General features: G+C 36.3%; 2 protein-coding genes across 3 annotated transcripts in view; both read right to left on the bottom strand.

Annotated features, from left to right (window-relative positions):
- The window catches only part of farp2 (FERM, RhoGEF and pleckstrin domain protein 2), a 90,256-nt gene extending 82,886 nt beyond the window's left edge, over positions 1-7,370 (bottom strand). Inside the window, exon 1 of the mRNA XM_042322733.1 lies at positions 7,268-7,370. The gene's annotated coding sequence lies outside the window, so the exon portion shown is untranslated. The remainder of the gene's footprint in view (positions 1-7,267) is intronic.
- A 190-nt stretch (positions 7,371-7,560) lies between these two features.
- The window catches only part of LOC112233515 (ephexin-1), a 36,084-nt gene continuing 27,797 nt past the window's right edge, over positions 7,561-15,847 (bottom strand). The window contains exons 11-13 of one of the 2 annotated variants that reach the window (XM_042322596.1): positions 9,968-10,041; positions 9,508-9,612; positions 7,561-8,321 (exon numbers count right to left, since the gene is read on the bottom strand). In XM_042322596.1, the coding sequence (XP_042178530.1) occupies positions 8,134-8,321; positions 9,508-9,612; positions 9,968-10,041 (367 nt within the window). In that variant the 3' untranslated portion in view covers positions 7,561-8,133. The remainder of the gene's footprint in view (positions 8,322-9,507; positions 9,613-9,967; positions 10,042-15,847) is intronic. The other variant, XR_006083495.1, reaches the window with a different exon arrangement.

The raw sequence follows: 15,847 nt of genomic DNA, 5'->3' as shown, positions 1-15,847 counted from the left end.
TGCAGTCAACTTGTGCAATACGTTAGAAGATAAAGATGGCGTTCTTCATTTCACCTGCCACAGTGTTTCATTATGAAGCTAACCAGTACTCCCCAGTCACATGATGTCTGTTTACAAGTACGCAACGACGAGAGACCGGAGCCGTGTGAGTCTCTCATTGTTGTGCAGCAGGTACCAGGTGATCTAGTTACAGTACGGAATTCACAACTAAAATGTTTACCAGCTAGATATCATATAACTATTAAGTTGACTGTCTAAAATGTTAACGTATTCCAAAACCAAGCTCCACTTCAAAGACTAACAGCAGAGAATCCCCTCCGGGATCAAGAGCCTTGCTGTCTAATATTTGTTTTGTCCGTGCAGCAAACTGGGAGTAGCATTTTTGCAAATAGTTTAGGTCGGAGACTGTAAAAAGGTTTGCATTTCGTTAGCATTCTAGCATTGTACATGTACTTGTTAGCATTGCTAACATTTGGATTACAGAGGCTAAAGGGGTCCCAGCTGAAACAGGTCGGTAGAGTGTGCTAGAGGTCGACTGATTAATCGGAATGGCCGATTTCAAGTTTTCATTACAATCGGAAATTGGTATTTTTGGGCGCAGATTTTGCCGATTTGAAGAAAAAAAAATGTATACCTTTATTTAACTTGGCAAGTCAGTTAAGAACACATTCTTATTTTCAATGATGGCCTGGGAACGGTGGGTTAACTGCCTTGTTGAGAGGCAGAACGACAGATTTTCACCTTGTCAGTTCGGGGGATGCAATCTTGCAACCCAACAGTTAACTAGTCCAACGCTATAAACACCTGCCTCTCATTGCACTCCACGGGGAGCCTGCCTGTTACATGAATGCAGTAGAAGCCAAGGTAAGTTGCTAGCTAGCATTAAACTTATCTTATAAAAAAACAATCAATCATAATCACTAGTTATAACTACACATGGTTGATGATATTACTAGTTTATCTAGCGTGTCCTGCGTTGCATATAATCAATGCAGCGCTGGGGGATGATTTAACAAAAGAGCATTTCCGAAAAAAGCACAATCGTTGGACGACTGTACCTAACCATAAACACCCATGCCTTTCTTAAAATCAATACTCAGAAGTATATATTTTTAAACCTGCATATTTAGCTAAAATAAATCCAGGTTAGCAGACAATATGAACCAGGTGAAATTGTGTCATGGTACATGCAACAGTTTGGGCAGCCTGGCTCATTGCAAACTCATTTGCCAGAATTTTACATAATTATGACATAACATTGAAGGTTGTGCAATGTAACAAGAAAAAAAAAAAGTTAAACTCAAAACATTGTCAAAACATTGTCAGATATGTTCTGGTATAATACGAGCTGGCTAGCCAGCTAATGTTAGATAGCTACATTAGCTAACAGGCTAACGCAAACCAAAACATTGTTTAGAGAAAGTTGCTCCTGGCTTGCTGGACTGACATAGCTATCCTAAACACATTTTAAAATGGTTGGGGTTTTAGGTGCAGAAAATAGAGCATGTAACGTTACTATTTGGACCAGGCTGCTGCGATGTCATGCAGACTGCCTTTTTTGTGTTTATAGTTTTTAATAAATGATAAGGGAGAGTTTGATGTCAGACAGCAATAGAATGTTGATTTTGTTAATACGTGCCCAAGACGGTAAGATGTAAGGTGATGTTTATACTGCGGGGTTGGCAGGACTTTTACAATTCATTACCGCAATCACGACTAGGTTGGTTGCAGGAAATAAAAGTACAGGCTTTGTTGCCAGTAATACTTATCAAATATAAAAGAAAATTCAGCAACAGTCTGTTTGAAAGGTGAGAGACTAGACCTCTTTTAAAAAAAGGTTGTGGTATCAGGGTTCTGCATTAAATATGTTTAAAAAGCCCAGTGCAGTCAAACACATGATTTTCCTGTGTTTTATACATACATACTTCCCCACTATGAGGTTGGAATAATATTGTGAAAATGATCATGCTCTTTTAGTGTAAGAGCAGTTTGAAAAGAACACCTGAAATTTCAGCCTGTTTTGGTGGGATGGAATTTTTTGGCCTGCCTGGTGACATCACTAGGCGGTAAATTAGTTAAACAGGAATAAAAGAAGAGGGTTCCAAACCTCTCTTGCCAATAACAGCCAATAACAGCCAATAACAGTTAATAACAGCCAATAACAATCGCACAGCCAATAACAATCGCACAGCCAATAACAGCCAATAACAGCTTCCCATTTTACTCTCCTCAGTAAGACAACTCCCAGACAGCCCTCGCAAAATTGTTGCTTGAGAAATTGTTGCTTGAGAAATTGCTCTTTTGCTAAGGAAGCTATTTGTGATTATTTTTGGCCATTTTACATTTTAAACAAATCACAGTAAGTTACTTAACTTTTACCTAGAAAGGATTTGATATTGAGTTGTTGTTTTTTTATAAGAGCTGCATTGGAACTTTAAGAAGGTTGGAGGTATTTCTGGGTGACTCATACAAAAACCCCACACAAAATCAAAGGTCATATCTGGAACTAAGATAGCAATATTTGCTTTTCACTCTGTCTAATGAATTGGCTAAACACAGCTTCTTGATGTCAGAAAAATAAAAAAGGGGGAAATGACTACTTTACAACCATTCATCACACAGTGACAAGTGTGTAGGAGGTATCAATGAGGCATGGTTAGGATATCTTACACACCTTATCATGGCCTGCCCTGATTTACCCTCTATAATCAAACAAAACAAATCCTTCTCAAACTACTGTAGAAAATGCATTACGTTTACTCAGTAGATTGCTCACAATAATTTGCGAAAGGAACTTGAGACATGACTAATATTATCTATAGTATCAATAAGGTTCCTCACCAAACCCAGACAACAACAAACAACAACCAGGAAATACAAGTAGTATTTTGATGCCATTTTTGTTTTTATAAAATGTTTGCATGACTTTATGATTATTGAAAAATATAAAACATGAATATTGCAAATTTTCCCCACTCATTTTAAAGTTATTGTTTAACATAATATATGCTACGGGCAAATCAAATCAGTCACATACACATGGTTAACAGATGTTGATGAGAGTGTAGCGAAATGCTTATGCTTCTAGTTCCGACAGTGTAGTAATATCTAACAAGTAATTTAACAATTCCCCAAAAACTACCTAATACACACAAATCTAAAAAGGGGTGAATGAGAATATGTACATGTAAATATATGGATGAGCGATGGCCCGAGCGGCATAGGCAAAGTGCAATAGATGGTATACAGGTACAGTACATAGACATATGAGATGAGTAGTGTAAGAAACATGTTAACGTCATTAAAGTGGCATTATTTACATTTCCAGAGTGGCATCTGACACCATCGCTGGTATTATCAGGTTGTATAGCTAGTTACGTTTGCTCTGACTCAGTACATTTACTAGCGGTAGAGGCTAACACGATTTAGGGCCCAACTTGCTAAGAAAAGACAAAACTAGCCATTTGCGGAAATAAGAAACAAATTATAGAACACCAATGGATTTATAATAAGAAGTGAAAACAGCATCATTGTCATCAACATGGAGACTGAACGCAAGCAGTCTCGTGGTCGTCTGTGTGGAAACCCGGAGAGCACTACCCCGGGCCAACCCTAACCCCGGATGACGCTGGGCCAATTGTGTGCCGCCCTATGGGACTCCCAATCACGGACGGTTGTGATACAGCTTATAAACGAACCAGGGTCTGTAGTAGCACTGAGATGCAGAACCTTAGACCACAGTGCCACTTGGTAGCCCCATTTCACATGTAATAACCTAAACATTCAAATACCATTATAGAAGGTAAAGTAAAAAGCCAAACCGGTATGTGAATCAATACCGGTAGATCATAAAATTAGGTCACCTCTAGCAGTATAGCAACAGTTGGACATGTATAACGGATGTGAAACGGCTAGCTAGTGGGCGGTGCGCGCTACATAGCGTTTCAATCGGTGACGTCACTTGCTCTGAGACCTTGAAGTAGTAGTTCCCTTTGTTCTGCAAGGGCTGCGGCTTTTGTGGAGCGATGGGTAACGATGCTTCGTGGGTGACTGTTGTTAATGTGTGCAGAGGGTCCCTGGTTCGCGCCCGGGTATGGGCGAGGGGACGGTCTAAAGTTATATTGTTACCCATGGCATCATTCACTTTGAACTGGACTGTGTGTTTACTGGCAGTTAAAACAGCGTGACTTTAGATCGTTAGAACACATTAGCCAAAATCTACAAAATACTGGAAGGATTTCTGCAAATATGTCAATACCACTTGGGAGTCCTCTTACATTTGAGAACATTACAGTCCTATTGATCAAACAACCATAAAAAAGGTAGGCTCTCTTCCGCAGTTAAATCACAAGAACAAGATGGACAACTAATGGAAGCCAGAGCAAGAGGAGTTCAAATCTAACGAGGGAACATTAGATAAACCCTCATCTTGCCTGCCAATGCATGCCTGTCCCATCCCACGTTCTGAGAACTGAATGGGAACTTGCCTGACTGCCCACCTATTTGATCGATGCCAAATACATTTGACAACTAAGGGTGCGTTCGAAAACTGCCTCCAGTGTGTCAGTGTGTGCTCCGAGTCATTCGTAAATTCAGAGCGCTTCCCTGTCCGAGAGTTCAGAGCGCACACTGGACACTCTGCCCGAGGAGTAGGGTTGATCCGAGCGATCCTCACAACAGCAGTCAAGCACCCAAGCTAACTGTACAAAGTTGGCTAGCTTGCTAGTTACTTCCAGATAAATGAGAGAACACTCCTCACTCAGACCACAAAAAAAAAATGTTTGTTTAAAAATTATATATTATTATTTATTTATTTTTTAAATCGCACTAGCAGAGGTTGTTAACTAGGCTGTATTTATGTTATTTTGTGACAAACTGTGCTGCTGAAAACAATTGTACAACTTTTTTTTTTGGCCAACTTTTACTGACACCGGTCATATTTAGCAGGTGTTGAGCGTTCATAAATTCATCAGTTATTCTGCACTCTGCCACTCAGACGAGAGGGCGCTGAAATCGGAGTAGCCAGAGTGACTTTACAAAAGCAAGAGATGAACAACTGTTATCTAGTTAGCGTAAGTTCACCATAGTTAGCTAGCAAACCAATTCACCATTTTTTTGTACTAACAAGAAATGTATTTGTGAATTTATATTAGTCATGCATTGAACTGCATCCATCTATTCTGCCAACAATGTCTTACTGTTGTAAGTCATGGAATTGAGTCAAATATAATCTATTTTTAAAAACCTCTTATAAAGGGTGCGTTCGTAAATTCGCTCTGGCCATCTTCTCTGATTTCAGAGCACTCTCGTTTGAGTGTGCCACAGCGCAGAATAACTGACGAATCTACGAACGTTCAACACCCGTTGGAATATGGCTGGTGTCAGTAAAAGTCGGCAAAAAAGCGCAATGAATTGTTTTTGCCAATGGCACAGTTGCAGTCACCAACGCTCTGGATAACAACAACAGCCTAACTACCTCTGCTAGGGAGAGTAAAATGGTCAGAGTGAGGTGTTCTCTCATTTGTCTGGAAGTAGTTAGCAAGCTAGCCAACATTAGCCAGTTAGCGTGGGTGCGTGACTGCCGTTGTGAGGTCAGAAAGTTCAGATCAACGCAATTCATCATCCAGAATGCGTTCGGGAACGCTCCGAGAGCGAAATGATCTGAATTTACAAAACAGACAATGTGACAATGCTCAATTTACAAACACCCAGAGCGCACTCTGACACACCAGATTGAATTTACAAACACACCCAAAAGTTGTATTGTAGCATAAACTGGGAATTTTATATTTTTGACTGATATGATACAAATAGACAAAGTAGTTCAAATGCTGTCAGTTCCACGTTAAAGAAAAATATATAAAAATATGGCAACTTTGATTTAAAAAATAATTATACTTTTAGATTCTTCCTCCAGAGTACTATTCTATGGATTCAATTTAATAAAAATTCCCCCAAATAATTGTATTTTTTTTGTCTGGGTTTTGTGAGGAATCAGTCATAAGACTAAACCGAATTGATTTAATGAATTCAAATCAATATCTCCTTTCCCAAGGAATCTTGTCTGTCATTCAATCAGTTGAGAGTTGATTTCAGAGATGAGAAAAGTTTGGACTGAAATAGCACTATTGTGGTTTCGAGTCTCAGTCCATTAAAATACAACAGAACATTTTAGTTGAAAATAACTATTATAAAAAAAGGTTTAAAAAAAAATCCCCCTCATGCCTTTTGTTTTATATTTTAGTGCCTTTCTATTTCTGATATAATTATTTCCGTTGAGGCATTTCTTTGTGGGAAGGCATAGGGTTGGTTGGCACTCTTGGGTCTCAAACTCTTAACCCAAATCTCAGTCAGAACACTGCGACACATAATGTAGTAGACTATCTCCACACTGTCTGTGTAGGACTTGGGCCTTTGCTTAACATTGTTTTGACAATACATCTAAATGCAATTGATTAACTACGTGTTAACTATGAATAACACAATGGCGTATGAATGAAGTCAAAATCTGAACTTCTGTGAAAAGAAATGCAACAGGTAACGTTAGTAGTGAGTAAGTGGCTCCTCCGCCTGAGGCCTCGCGGTTACTCTTCAGACAGTTTGCGTCAGTGGTTCAATGCGTTGCAGATAAACTCAAAACCATGTCTGCCCTTTCCATATTCCTACGGATTTATATGTTTACAATATATTGGATTTGTAATGAATTCTGCATGTTGCACCCAGGACAACCCCTGGCCACCCCCACGCCCATAAATGCTACTTTTATTTGGTCCAACGTACGACCGGACATTTTAAGTGCAAAACGATTTCATTTGACATCGTGGTCGATAAAAAGCACATGTGTATTAAAACATTAATGAAAAATAATCAGCGATTGATCTACATATGAAACACTATATCCGATGGGAAAGTTAAACAAATTAACGTATAGTTAGTTATAGCTGTTGGTTATAGCTGCTTTTGCAATCAAAGTTAATTATAGTGGTCATGAGAATGTTGTGAAAGCGCAAGTTAAAATAACCTAAGAAGCAATCACGAGCCTCGAAAACAGTGACATTTACTGTTGGTTATAATTCATGCCGAAGAAAAAGTTACGTTACACCGACGAGAAGCCTACATAAAAAAACATGCATTCCCCACTGATTGAGTAACTTCAGAACGTTGATTATTTTGTATCTTTCTGTAGTGCATTTGATAAATCAATCTTTCAACAAAAAAAGTAACAGTAAATTGCAACTATAAATCCGTTAAAAAAAAGAGATCGTACCTTCTGTCCTTCGTCTTGAAATCCTGGAACTCCAATAATGAATACGATATACTGGATGGGTCTCCGGGAAAAGCTCGAAGCCACAAGACACTTTGTCATTGGACAGAACTCAACTAATTCGCTCTCTTATTGGTTCAGATTGCATTTGATAGGTCCTTTACGATTGGTGAATATGGGAATTTATGGAATTACTTTACAAATCTAGATTGGATGAAAAGTAACCAAGGAAGTTATTGTAATTGGTTAATCTGATATATGGAATATTATAAGAAATATTTCGGTTATTAATCAAATCAATTTCATACGTTGTAGTTTATTTTCATAAAGAATTAAATTGCAGTAAGTTATAATGATATTCTGTCATATGTCATTTCAATGAAATAAAATGTGTATAAACAGAATAAGAAACATAGTAAGAATAAACACTCAGGTTCAGAGTAAATTAAAAGCTGAACATTATCAACTGACTGAAATACATCAAGAGTGTGACTGGTTATATCTCCTCTGCATCCCAAATGGCAACCTTTTCCCTATATAGTGCACTACTTTTGACCAGAGCCCTATTGGCCCTGATCAGAAGAAGTGCATCATGCAGGGCTCCCGAACCCTGTTCCTGGAGAGCTACCCTCCTGTAGGTTTACACCAGGGCTCTCAAACCCTGTTCCTGGAGATCTACCCTCCTGTAGGTTTACACCAGGGCTCTCAAACCCTGTTCCTGGAGAGCTACCCTCCTGTGGGTTTTCACTCCAACCCCATTTGAAACTAACCTAATTCAGTTTATCAACCGTCTAATTATTGTGAACGCCCTGATATAAGGGATAGATAGGGTGCCATTTGCGATGCAGACCTCGTTCAGAAAGACCTTTCTATCTGAAGCAGGCAGTTGCCTGGGGAACAGTGTGCCGTCTGTTCAGGATGCGGTTGGCAGTCTGTAAAACATGGTAGCGCTGCCTGAGGTGTTTTCTCTGGACGTACTCATTGGTGACCTGCACCGCACAGTAATCCGGGAACCAGCCCCGCTCACCGTCCACAAGTCTCCTGCCCTCTAGGAAACCTGCGATAGCGAGACATGTTGTTAGTGGGGGGGGTATGAAGATGGACTTCCAAGACATGATTACAAGCAGTATTGAGATTGGAAAAAGCAAATTAGCCTGTAAAATCACATTGATTTATATTTCCCTTTTTACACCCACAGGAAATTGTCCTGAAGTGCTTTACAGTAACCCGGCCTGTACCCTATACCTCAAAGGGCAAGCAGAAGCACAGTGGCAAGGAAAAACTCTGTAGAAGGAATACACCTTGAGAATAACTATCATAGAATGAGGAGTTAGAATACTAACTAGCATGGAACCTTCTTATGATGGTCCAAAAGTCAGCCATGTTGGTCAGGGAGTTGGTCAACCATGGTTTGCCAGTGCTGTGATAAGATATTGTGTAAAACAATGAATGTGAATAATTTATCTGCACTGTATGTGTATTAGCTAGGTAGACAATATTTTTTTATTTACAGTGACGGCCTACCACGGCCAAACCCGGACGACGCTGGGCCAATTGTGCGCCTCCCTATGGGACTCCCGATCAAGGCCAGTTGTGATACGGCCTAGAATTGAACCAGAGTCTGTAGTGACACCTCTAGCACTGAGATGCAGTGCCTTAGACCGCTGCGCCACTCAGGAGCCTCCAACATTCTGTTCAAACAATGCAGTCAGTCCAGTCGATGATGGGACTTAGACAAGTTGTAAATGCAACAAGTACTGATATTGTATCATATAACATCACTCACAGCTTCACAATTAAACTAAATCTGAGACATTATAGTCTGTTTACAAATATTTTAGAGGCTATTTATAGAAAACTGATATACAACCCGTATAAACTGTATTTAGCATTATATATCAATATTTTAGGTTGACTTTAATTCCATTACACAATTTCTGATACCTCACATGCCTTTCTTGTATTGTCCTGCATGAGGAAAAGCAGGAAATGCCTCTACTGCCATTCAATCCAAATAGACTGGTTTTGGATTTCTCCCTGACCAAGATGGCTGCCATTTTCACCCAATTTCGGGCACTTTGAGGGTTTACGACATAGACCCCGTAGTAATTTAATTAGGATCTCTATGGGAACTAGACTCAGCGGGCCGGGTTGGCCCCATCCTCCTCTGACTGTACCCGGTAGAGAGTAGTAGTACCTGAGTGAAAAACACTGTCATGATTTTCTGGTCCACATCAACCTACCATCAGCAGTTTTCTGTATGACGTTGATGGTATCACCCAACTGTACACTCAGTTCCCCTGGCTGCTGTGCTACGTAGACCTCAGTGCATCGTACCTGAGGACAGTCTGAGACAGGCGACGTGCTTAAGGTTCTAAACACGTGTGTTTATAAATGTGCATTACACCTTAGAATATGTGTTGTCGTTTGACTTATTAGTTTTAAACACAACAATGAATGAATAAACATAAACAGTCCCACTGAGGAAGCCTATGGAACCTAAACCAATCCATGCTAAATCTCTGCCAAATATCATTGAGTGTTCTGACCTCTAGTGGAAAGACGAGAAACAACAGGGCCTTTGAGATAATCTGATAGGCCTGTGCAATTTCCATTTGGAGGCAAGAACACGATCAGGGTCCAATCTAATTTATTCCTGAGTTATCTGTTGGTAGAAAGATAAGGTTCCTGAATGACACTCACCCCATTCTTCATAGATTCCTTCCATCCCGTCCACTCGATGACTCAACACCTCCATCCAGGTTATCTTCTCTGCACTACAGCAGCGGAAGACATGACGTAAAACTGTCACACTCAGGGCTCTAAAACATTTTCTCTATTGATAGTACTGGTGCTGCCAACTTAAAAGATGAGAAGTCAAACTGTCACACTCAGGGCTCTAAAACATTTTCTCTATTGATAGTACTGGTGCTGCCAACTTAAAAGATGAGAAGTCAAACTGTCACACTCAGGGCTCTAAAACATTTTCTCTATTGATAGTACTGGTGCTGCCAACTTAAAAGATGAGAAGTCAAACTGTCACACTCAGGGCTCTAAAACATTTTCTCTATTGATAGTACTGGTGCTGCCAACTTAAAAGATGAGAAGTCAAACTGTCACACTCAGGGCTCTAAAACATTTTCTCTATTGATAGTACTGGTGCTGCCAACTTAAAAGATGAGAAGTCAAACTGTCACACTCAGGGCTCTAAAACATTTTCTCTATTGATAGTACTGGTGCTGCCAACTTAAAAGATGAGAAGTCAAACTGTCACACTCAGGGCTCTAAAACATTTTCTTTATTGATAGTACTGGTGCTGCCAACTTAAAATCTAGGAGCACCAAACGTTACTTAGCACTAGAAAAATCAGCGGTGCTTTATAGTCTATGGTACCCGGAAGCTGCGGTGCTGCGAAGCCAGTCACTTTCCCTTAACCAAGCTTCTCTTAAAGGGAAGTGAACACTTCTGCTATCTCACTCTCAAGAGAAGAGGACATTGAGAAACTCGTGGAGGATAGTGGAAGGATAAAAGTGCTTCTTTATTGTTAAAATTAAAAATGGGTTTAGTTTGTTTAATACACCTCAGTTTTCATCAGGACCAAGATTTTACAGGTGCCTGGCTGGACTGGGGCCTGATTGGATAGTTCAGAGCCTCTGCTCATGGAATGAGAGGAGGAGGCAAGGCAGGCAGGGGGCAAAGAGGAGGGGCTTGGTATTAAAGGATGCTTATGGAGTGTTTGTGGATCACAAAAGCGGGATTGGCTCGTTTCCTGAACTGATTTTAATTAAAACAAACTACTAAGTTAAAAGATTATAAGAAATAAAGAGTTTAACAAAAAGGTGTTAAATCTGGTAATAACAAGTTAGTAAGATGTTAGCGACAATAACAAGTTAGTAAGACCTTAATTCGGGTAATAACAAGTTAGTAAGATGTTGGTGGTAATAACAAATTAGTAAGATGTTAGTCATAATAGCACGTTTTTTATTTTTATTTGACCTTTATTTAACTAGGCAAGTCAGTTAATTAAGAACAAATTCTTATTTACAGTGACAGCCTAGGAACAGTGGGTTAACTGCCTTGTTCAGGGGCAGAATGACAGATTTTTACCTTGTCAGCTCGGGGATTCAATCTAGCAACCTTTCAGTTACTGTCCCAACACCCTAACAACTAGGCTACCTGCCGCCCCGTTAGTAAGTTAGTAAGATGTTAATGGTAACAATAAGTTAGTAATATGTTAGTGGTAATAACAAGTTAGTAATATGTTAGTGTTAATAACAAGTTAGTAATATGTTAATTATGGTAATAACACGTTAGTAATATGTTATTGTGATAACAAGTTAGTAATATGTTAGTGGTAATAACAGGTTAGTAATATGTTAATTAAGGTAATAACAAGTTAGTAATATGTTAGTGGTAATAACAAGTTAGTAATATGTTAGTGGTAATAACAAGTTAATAATATGTTAGTGGTAATAACAGGTTAGTAATATGTTAATTAAGGTAATAACAAGTTATTAATATGTTAATTATGGTAATAACAAGTTAGTAATATGTTAATTATGGTAATAGCAAGTTAGTAATATGTTATTGTGATAACAAGTTAGTAATATGTTAATTATGGTAATAACAAGTTAGTAATATGTTAATTATGGTAATAACAAGTTAGTAATATGTTAATTATGGTAATAACAAGTTAGTAATATGTTAATTAGGTAATAACAAGTTAGTAATATGTTAATTATGGTAATAACAAGTTAATAATATGTTAATTATGGTAATAACAAGTTAGTAATATGTTACTGGTAATAACAAGTTAGTAATATGTTATTGGTAACAACAAGTTAGTAAGTTGTTACCAGTAACAACAAGTTAGTAAGATGTTACCAGTAACAACAAGTTAGTAAGATGTTATTGGTAACAACAAGTTAGTAAGATGTTATTGGTAACAACAAGTTAGTAAGATGTTATTGGTAACAACAAGTTAGTAAGATGTTATTGGTAACAACAAGTTAGTAAGATGGTATTGGTAACAACAAGTTAGTAAGTTGTTACCAGTAACAACAAGTTAGTAAGATGTTAGTGGTAACAACAAGTTAGTAAGATGTTATTGGTAACAACAAGTTAATAAGATGTTATTGGTAACAACAAGTTAGTAAGATGTTATTGGTAACAACAAGTTAGTAATATGTTAGTGGTAATAACAAGTTAGTAAGATGTTATTGCTAACAACAAGTTAGTAAGATGTTACAACAAGTTAAAGATGTTATTGGTAACAACAAGTTAATAAGATGTTATTGGTAACAACAAGTTAGTAAGATGTTATTGGTAACAACAAGTTAGTAAGATGTTATTGGTAACAACAAGTTAATAAGATGTTATTGGTAACAACAAGTTAGTAATATGTTAGTGGTAATAACAAGTTAGTAAGATGTTATTGGTAACAACAAGTTAGTAAGATGTTATTGGTAACAACAAGTTAATAAGATGTTATTGGTAACAACAAGTTAGTAAGATGCTATTGGTAACAACAAGTTAGTAAGATGTTATTGGTAACAACAAGTTAATAAGATGTTATTGGTAACAACAAGTTAGTAAGATGTTATTGGTAACAACAAGTTAGTAAGATGTTATTGGTAACAACAAGTTAATAAGATGTTATTGGTAACAACAAGTTAGTAATATGTTAGTGGTAATAACAAGTTAGTAAGATGTTATTGGTAACAACAAGTTAGTAAGATGTTATTGGTAACAACAAGTTAATAAGATGTTATTGGTAACAACAAGTTAGTAAGATGCTATTGGTAACAACAAGTTAGTAAGATGTTATTGGTAACAACAAGTTAGTAAGATAGTTAGTAAGATGTTATTGGTAACAACAAGTTAATAAGATGTTATTGGTAACAACAAGTTAGTAATATGTTAGTGGTAACAACAAGTTAGTAAGATGTTATTGGTAACAACAAGTTAATAAGATGTTATTGGTAACAACAAGTTAGTAATATGTTAGTGGTAACAACAAGTTAGTAAGATGTTACCAGTAACAACAAGTGGTAATAACAAGTTAGTAAGATGTTATTGGTAACAACAAGTTAGTAAGATGTTATTGGTAACAACAAGTTAATAAGATGTTATTGGTAACAACAAGTTAGTAAGATGTTATTGGTAACAACAAGTTAGTAAGATGTTATTGGTAACAACATTGGTAACAACAAGTTAGTAAGTTGTTACCAGTAACAACAAGTTAGTAAGATGTTATTGGTAACAACAAGTTAATAAGATGTTATTGGTAACAACAAGTTAATAAGATGTTATTGGTAACAACAAGTTAGTAAGATGTTATTGGTAACAACAAGTTAGTAATATGTTAGTGGTAATAACAAGTTAGTAAGATGTTATTGCTAACAACAAGTTAGTAAGATGTTATTGGTAACAACAAGTTAGTAAGATGTTATTGGTAACAACAAGTTAATAAGATGTTATTGGTAACAACAAGTTAGTAAGATGTTATTGGTAACAACAAGTTAGTAAGATGTTATTGGTAACAACAAGTTAATAAGATGTTATTGGTAACAACAAGTTAGTAATATGTTAGTGGTAATAACAAGTTAGTAAGATGTTATTGGTAACAACAAGTTAGTAAGATGTTATTGGTAACAACAAGTTAGTAAGATGTTATTGGTAACAACAAGTTAATAAGATGTTATTGGTAACAACAAGTTAGTAAGATGTTATTGGTAACAACAAGTTAATAAGATGTTATTGGTAACAACAAGTTAGTAAGATGTTATTGGTAACAACAAGTTAGTAAGATGTTATTGGTAACAACAAGTTAATAAGATGTTATTGGTAACAACAAGTTAGTAATATGTTAGTGGTAATAACAAGTTAGTAAGATGTTATTGGTAACAACAAGTTAGTAAGATGTTATTGGTAACAACAAGTTAATAAGATGTTATTGGTAACAACAAGTTAGTAAGATGCTATTGGTAACAACAAGTTAGTAAGATGTTATTGGTAACAACAAGTTAGTAAGTTGTTACCAGTAGCAACAAGTTAGTAAGATGTTATTGGTAACAACAAGTTAATAAGATGTTATTGGTAACAACAAGTTAGTAATATGTTAGTGGTAACAACAAGTTAGTAAGATGTTATTGGTAACAACAAGTTAATAAGATGTTATTGGTAACAACAAGTTAGTAATATGTTAGTGGTAACAACAAGTTAGTAAGATGTTACCAGTAACAACAAGTTAGTAAGGTGTTACTAGTAACAACAAGTTAGTAAGTTGTTACCAGTAACAACAAGTTAGTAAGATGTTATTGGTAACAACAAGTTAATAAGATGTTATTGGTAACAACAAGTTAGTAAGATGCTATTGGTAACAACAAGTTAGTAAGATGTTATTGGTAACAACAAGTTAGTAAGATGTTATTGGTAACAACAAGTTAATAAGATGTTATTGGTAACAACAAGTTAGTAAGATGTTATTGGTAACAACAAGTTAGTAAGATGTTATTGGTAACAACAAGTTAATAAGATGTTATTGGTAACAACAAGTTAGTAATATGTTAGTGGTAATAACAAGTTAGTAAGATGTTATTGGTAACAACAAGTTAGTAATATGTTATTGGTAACAACAAGTTTGTAAGATGTTATTGGTAACAACAAGTTAATAAGATGTTATTGGTAACAACAAGTTAGTAAGATGTTATTGGTAACAACAAGTTAATAAGATGTTATTGGTAACAACAAGTTAGTAAGATGTTATTGGTAACAACAAGTTAGTAATATGTTATTGGTAACAACAAGTTAATAATATGTTAGTGGTAACAACAAGTTAGTAAGGTGTTACTAGTAACAACAAGTTAGTAAGGTGTTACTAGTAACAACAAGTTAGTAATATGTTAGTGGTAACAACAAGTTAGTAAGATGTTACCAGTAACAACAAGTTAGTAAGGTGTTACTAGTAACAACAAGTTAGTAAGTTGTTACCAGTAACAACAAGTTAGTAAGATGTTATTGGTAACAACAAGTTAGTAATATGTTATTGGTAACAACAAGTTAATAATATGTTAGTGGTAACAACAAGTTAGTAAGGTGTTACTAGTAACAACAAGTTAGTAAGGTGTTACTAGTAACAACAAGTTAGTAATATGTTAGTGGTAACAACAAGTTAGTAAGATGTTACCAGTAACAACAAGTTAGTAAGTTGTTACCAGTAACAACAAGTTAGTAAGTTGTTACCAGTAACAACAAGTTAGTAAGATGTTATTGGTAACAACAAGTTAGTAAGATGTTATTGGTAACAACAAGTTAATAAGATGTTATTGGTAACAACAAGTTAGTAAGATGTTATTGGTAACAACAAGTTAGTAAGATGTTATTGGTAACAACAAGTTAATAAGATGTTATTGGTAACAACAAGTTAATAAGATGTTATTGGTAACAACAAGTTAGTAATATGTTAGTGGTAATAATAAAGATGTTATTGGTAACAACAAGTTAGTAATATGTTAGTGGTAATAACAAGTTAGTAAGATGTTATTGGTAACAACAAGTTAGTAAGATGTTATTGGTAACAAC

This window comes from Oncorhynchus tshawytscha, linkage group LG05 (genome assembly GCF_018296145.1).
Source record: "Oncorhynchus tshawytscha isolate Ot180627B linkage group LG05, Otsh_v2.0, whole genome shotgun sequence".
In the NCBI taxonomy this organism is placed as follows: Eukaryota; Metazoa; Chordata; class Actinopteri; order Salmoniformes; family Salmonidae; genus Oncorhynchus; species Oncorhynchus tshawytscha.
Note: the sequence above shows the minus strand (reverse complement) of the source record. Positions and strands in the feature narration are given on the sequence as shown.